This window comes from Ctenocephalides felis, unplaced genomic scaffold, assembly GCF_003426905.1.
Source record: "Ctenocephalides felis isolate EL2017-DRISC unplaced genomic scaffold, ASM342690v1 CF-g0.4_SCAFFOLD_01170, whole genome shotgun sequence".
Classification (NCBI taxonomy): Eukaryota; Metazoa; Arthropoda; class Insecta; order Siphonaptera; family Pulicidae; genus Ctenocephalides; species Ctenocephalides felis.
The window spans coordinates 30,827,676-30,834,263 of record NW_020537324.1 but is presented as its reverse complement, the minus strand read 5'-3'; the positions used below and the strand labels follow the sequence as shown (position 1 = coordinate 30,834,263).

The 6,588-nt window shown below is 28.6% G+C and overlaps 1 protein-coding gene across 1 annotated transcript in view; it reads right to left on the bottom strand.

Moving 5' to 3' along the window:
- The window catches only part of LOC113367074 (discoidin domain-containing receptor 2-like), a 118,186-nt gene that overhangs the window by 1,987 nt on the left and 109,611 nt on the right, over positions 1 to 6,588 (bottom strand). The window contains exons 9-10 of the mRNA XM_026608703.1: positions 4,402 to 4,715; positions 1,393 to 1,530 (exon numbers count right to left, since the gene is read on the bottom strand). Coding sequence (XP_026464488.1) covers positions 1,393 to 1,530; positions 4,402 to 4,715 — 452 coding nt within the window. The remainder of the gene's footprint in view (positions 1 to 1,392; positions 1,531 to 4,401; positions 4,716 to 6,588) is intronic.

The window sequence follows — 6,588 nt, the reverse complement described above, 5'->3', positions numbered from 1 at the left end:
TGCTCACTTAAACTAAACAATGATCATAATATATTAACAAATTTTTAACGTATTTACAAATTACATCAAATCACCTAAAGCAAGTGGGTTTAAAGTCGTGTAATATTTTAATTTTGCCTTCCCCCTTTGAATTAAAAAATTGATTTTTCTGTGGGGCGTGTGCCCCCCGTTGGGAATTACTAGTCTAGGAGTGCAATTTTTTGATCTACTACCAGATTTAATCAATAATTGAGTGATCATCAATTCCACAGCACTTCATCAGATTTTTAAAGATCAAAGTTTCTATGAATATGCATACAAATTTCAAATTGTAGGCCGAAATTTAGACAATAAGTCTATTGAAATATCAGGGTAACTCTTCTGCTATAAATTGTCAACTAATTTACCAATAAATAAATGTCAATAAAACAATGATTGAAAAAATTACCAATAAATGTTGGATTGTAAAGGCGATCGAACGAGCGTTGTAAAAGCGAATTTACAAGCGATCGAACGGCTTATATTTTTGCCTTAGATGGCAAAAAATTCATACAATTATTAAAATATTACATTTTTTTGCAGTTCTTATGCTTTTGTATTTATAGAATTGCTTTTTTTGCTACAATCAATTTCCATTATATGAATGTCTTACATTATTTATTTTATTCGACTAACGCCCGCTATGTCCGAAACAAGTCCAACTATATCCGAAATAATCGGGCATCAGACACTTTTCGGTCTTAAAGTAACATATGTGAAATTTGAAATATACTACTGTTTTGTAATTAATATTTCAGTTCAAACATCTCAATTTGTAACTAAATTAAAAACGACTTTGATAAAACCAGTGGGTTGTTGTGCTAATATTTTGTCGGAACGCTAAAATTTAAAAACTGGTTCATGAACCGGTTCAAAAACCGGTTCTTATGTTTTTTCCGGTTCCGTTCGAAAACGAATTATGTTTTTTCCGGTTCCGTTTCGAAAAATTATTACAAAAACCATTGTGTGCACATGTATGTATGTTTATTACAATAATAAGAACATTAATAAAAATTAAAAAAATTAGTTGAATATTAATTTATAAAATTTACTTATTAAATCATTTTGTATGTAGCGATTTTTTTTATATTTTTTCTTGCCGGAACGCGTTCCTTCCCAAAACTGATTTGCCGGATAAAGAGACCTGTTGTAAACGCTGTCTGCGAATTTATTTCTTTAGCAATTTAAATTAAATCACTTCGGTCAAATTGATTCAGTATTGATTGATATTTCTGTATTTAAAATCTGACAATGAATTAACTATCTTTAATTTACATTTGGAGTTTGATTAAAATCATACGTATACTATGAAGACTAGCCACCCATTTATCGAGTAATATTTTACTTTGTATTTGATTTTTTGAATCAACATACCTCTCCTGCATGACTGGAGCCAAATTTTTCAACTACGTTTAGACAATATCTAGGGACCGGAGCCAACTCGCTTTCGCGGCAACTGTACGGTCTGCCCATACTCGGCGCAATGTTCCAGCACACAACTGGAGGGGCCACCTGAAATAAATTTATAGTCATAATTATTCATACATATATTTGAATTAAAAACTTGATTCAGCAACATAATATATAACTATTTGTAATATTAATACAATGCTACAGATTCATAAATTCCAAAGGCCAAAATGTGTCATATTTAATAGCGGTAACTTATATTTTTTTATAAAAAATAGCAATATACCAAACTAGCAAGTTACTATACAATTTTATAATCTATTGTAAGCTATCATTACATAAACAAGAAAAAAAAGTTAGAATATAAAAACATAATAATTTAGATTTCACTCCATTGAAAGTAGTCTAATGTCCCATTTGAGCAGTAACTAATGCAAACATAATACATACATTTCTTTCCAAATTTTTCAATCTTAGATAATGCGCTAACTAATGATAGTTATTTTGGAGAATAAAATTAATAGCCGTTTAAGCATGTAATTATAATTATTAATTAAAAATATGCAAAGCTGATAATCTGATTGTGAGAATCAATAAACTTTAACAATTATAGTTTGTTGCATAGGATCAAATATTTTGTTCATAATATCCCGAAATAATAATTTAATCGCAAGCTAAAAATCTCTTGTAAGTATAGGTCACTAGATTACTTGTTTATTAACAAAATTTGAAAGTATATAGCGTGAAACATATTGTGTGCTTTTATTACAGTTCACTGTAGGCAGGAAGAATTTATGTTATCGTCAGAAAATACGTTAATTCTGTGCTTTATGTGCGTTTCATGTTATTCTGAATCTTTTAAGATTGAAATTGAACAAAACATGTATGAGTAAAACAAAATTTTACATTCGTCATTTCCTCAAAAAAAGCTTGAAACTTCATAAAAGGACGATGTCTGCGTAGCCGTTTCTTCACAATTGGCAAATAAGTAAAAATTTTTTCGTCAAAGATTTAGCCAATAATGCGGAATTAATTTAACACTAATCATACCAAGACTTAATATATACCTAATTATACCATAGCGGGTCAAATGACCCGACTCTATGTTTCATGGTTGAATATATGAAATATGGATGTTAAAAAGAAAATAAAAATAAAATTAAATTTATTATAATCAAACAAAAAAGTATGTTGAGCATTTCTATTACAAAAAAAAAATAAAAAAAAAATCATAGTTAATCGCCTTTTTTACATATAATTGTGTCCATTGTACATTTTCCGCAAGCATATTTTTTACATTTAGAGCAAATTTTGTTGGTTTATTTTCTTTACAGTATCTCTTACAGTTTATTTGACATCTCATATGTTTATAAGCATCTGTAGTAAACTTAGTCAACGATAATTTCGTATTTGTTTCTTGTTTTGGTGTGTTCAAAGACTTCTCGAAAATCGGGGCAAAAAAGTTCTTCTGCTAGCTTTAGTAAAAAATTTTGTTGCGAGATATTTTCTCCTGTCGTTTGTTTGTACAAAATCCAGGCATTTATGCCAGCTAAATCAAGGATATTGAAAAAAACTTGGAAAGGCCATCTGCAAGACTTGGATTTTGTAGTAAATTTCCTCGCCATTTGATCTGTCATGTCTACACCAAATTTGGTTTTATTGTAATATGAAACAGTTTCAGGTAAACATTTATTTATTGTTTCTTCATCGTCGGTATCTGTTGAATCAAACTCATTTTTATTTTCAACCAAATATCTTCATTTTCAGAAAATTCACCTTCACTAATTTCTGAAAACTCTTTGCCAATATTATTTATATCTTGTAAGAACTTGTAATGTCTTGTTTTCTTCGACATTTTTCTGGGTAAAAAATAACCTGTATTACTATAGCTATCAAAATAAAATATAATCTAGGTACTTACCAAGACTTTCAATTTCTGCCACTTTTTCTAACAATAAAAAGCTATTTTCAATCTAAAATTTGATATTTTCTTGAAATTATTCTGAGCTATTTTCGTTGAACTACTTTACGCAACAGTGTTTAGATAATGTGCAACTTACTGACTACAAAATATCACTCGACAATCTCATAAACCAAAAAATTCTCTCGGGTCAAATGACCCATTGTGGTAGATATCGGTATACAAGAAGGATTACTCAGAATAAACCAAACATAACAAGAAAAAAATGTTGTTTATAACTGTACTTTAATTACTCAAAAAAAGTCATGAAGTCAAATTTGCAACGCAATGAAATTATACGTGCATTTTCAATGCAAAAGTTCAAAATGGGTCATTTGACCCGTTATGGTATGTTTAGTGTTAAAAAACTAAAAAACTGTTTAGAAGACATTGTTGAGAATCGAAGTGATTGGTTTTTGATAAAGAGCAGCCGGGGAGTTTTTTCGTAATTAGTTGTTGAAAATTTTTTTCGACGTTTTTCATGATAACTTTTGATGATGGAGTTCATGATCATAAAGAGTATACTATAATGTTATGGGCCTACGCCTAATTTTTAAAATTCATCAATGTTTTGAATAATGAGCCGCATCAAAATTTTAAATTTCTATCGTTAAAATTTTCAAAATTTCTCATTCTCAATTAATACTGATTAGATCAATTATTAACGCTTACTAAAAGGTATGAATAAAATACTAAAAGAAGGCAATTATAATGAATATGTAAGACACTTATATAATATATATTATATATATATATATGTATGTAATAAAACAAATATACTAGCTGACCCGCAAACAAATTCAAAATTATGCGTCTAAAATATTTAATTATATTGTTAATTTATCATGGTTGTAACAAATTTTGAAAGATCGTGTGCATATATTTTCTTCGAAGCATATTCCAAATATATAAATATAAAATTGTAAATTTTGTAGACTATTTTGCTTTTGTTTAAAATATTTGTCATTATGAAATATGAACCTAAGAAAAACAAAAACATAATAATATCTCACCCTATGCCTATCCCTTGGTGCAGTATGACACCTCTTCGTCCTTTCTGAAGATTCCGACTTCCTTCCAACAGTATGCTGATCACTCCTCCGCAGCGAATCATTATTATTATTAATCGACTGAGGTTGCTGGTGGTATGGTCCCAAACATGATCCTTTTCCGGCTACCCTTGATCTGCCATTTGGAATCAGGGTCATGGACCCGTTGCTGGTCGCGCTGATCAGTCGCCTGGTGGGCGTAGCTGGAGACTGTGCAGACATAATCGAAGGTGTTACCGTCGGTGATGGGCTGGCGGACGGTGCCGATTTTGCAGAAACTGGAAATAAATTTTTATCATGTTATAATCAAAGTTATAAACATATTCTTGGATGAAATCAGTTTAGCTATCACACTTCTTACTCGTTTACATTAAGATAGAATAGAAAGAATAAAATTAGTCAAAGCTTGTGAGTTTTTGAAGAAGTATTTGTTTTGTTGCTGAATAGTTTATCTCACGATACTCTTTTATATCTGAGAGACCACAAAATCAATTGAAAAATTTAATTATGATTTAACATTGAATTTGCAATTGGTTTTGCAGTCTCCCAAATGTAAAAGAGTCTTGTAAAAAAGACTTTTTCACGACTATGGTTACACTTACAGTTCTTTTTTTTAAAGACTAGATAATTATTATTTTATTAGCCTATATCAGACCTCCAAAGCAGAAAGCTATTGATTATAAATGTAGTTCATTTTTAATCAATGATATTTTCTGGTCAAAGTTAACGCAGAGAATATGTTTAACTAACTTAGTATCTCCAATTGTTAAATTATTTTATTGTTCTAATAAAGATAATTATACATTTTGTTTCGTTCCAAATTTATCAAACTTAGATAATGGGTAAACATTTTTGTGATTGCTATATAGTATAAATATTTATCTTGATTACTATATTAATAAAAATTAACTCATGCAATCAGTTTAAACAAAACCTTGGAGGTAGTCGTAACATACAATAAGTATATATTTAAGTTAAACAGATTGGGAGAAATAAATAAGTAATGAATTGTGGACATATAAAATGTGTTACAGGATACTCTATATGTTTTATTTGTATTATGATATGAATTGTAATTCACGTTTATTCAAGAAAGAGAACTAAAATATATATTATATAGTTTATTTATATTCGGCATTGCTTGCGTTGTTAAATTTAAAAAAATTAGAAACAAGTAAATTTTCTTAAAAATGAGTAAAGAATAAATTGATATGGGCATTATTGTCGTTTTTTTGTTGTCAAAACGTTGTAACATAGTAATCTATAAATTGATTAATTATGAAATAATAAACAATAGCGGTGAAATTATTATTAATACTTGATTCGATAAAAGAATTATCACAGCATCTATTCATCTTCATTCCGTGGAAATATAAATAAAAGATCTCAAGATATATTAATTATACATATGTATCTATATATAAATATATACATATATCTATAAATATATATATATATATATATATATAAATATACATATATATACATATAATTTAATGTATATAAATATATATCAACTATTACATTTGCATTTATCGAATATTAAAAAGTAAGTCAATTGGAACTGTGGCAGTTTCTAAGCAATTGTCGAAAGCAATCTCATCATAGTGTTTGCAACTAATGAAATAGAACATAATGTATCATTAACTTCAACAACAAGACTATATCGTTTATATATGGCTGGTTTTATTATAATTATAAATGTAATGTAACAATTTATGCGATGAGATGATACCAAAGTAATGTGCTATAACATGCTGCCTAGCTTTGTTAATCAAATTGAATTCAACAGAAATAAAACCATAGAGTCTCGAATATGTTTCGAAAAGTAGATAAAAAATCATATTTGTCAATTTGTTTCTCATAATTTATATATGTAGAGCGGGGCTTGAAGGTCCTTTCGTTCCAATTGTCATGTAAAACTGACAAACGATAGTCTTTATCGAGATACATTGAATGGCTATTAAATTTTTAAAATCAGCCTAGTCATTTTTGATAAAACGTCGATTTAAGGTAAAAATCTGTTCATATGCACACACGCAAACATACTTTTTCTAAATTCGGTCTCATTCGATTCAGAATGGATCGAAACGTCGAGAAAACATGAAATTTTTGTTGAAAAAAAAGCAATTTTACAAAAGGTAGGGCTCA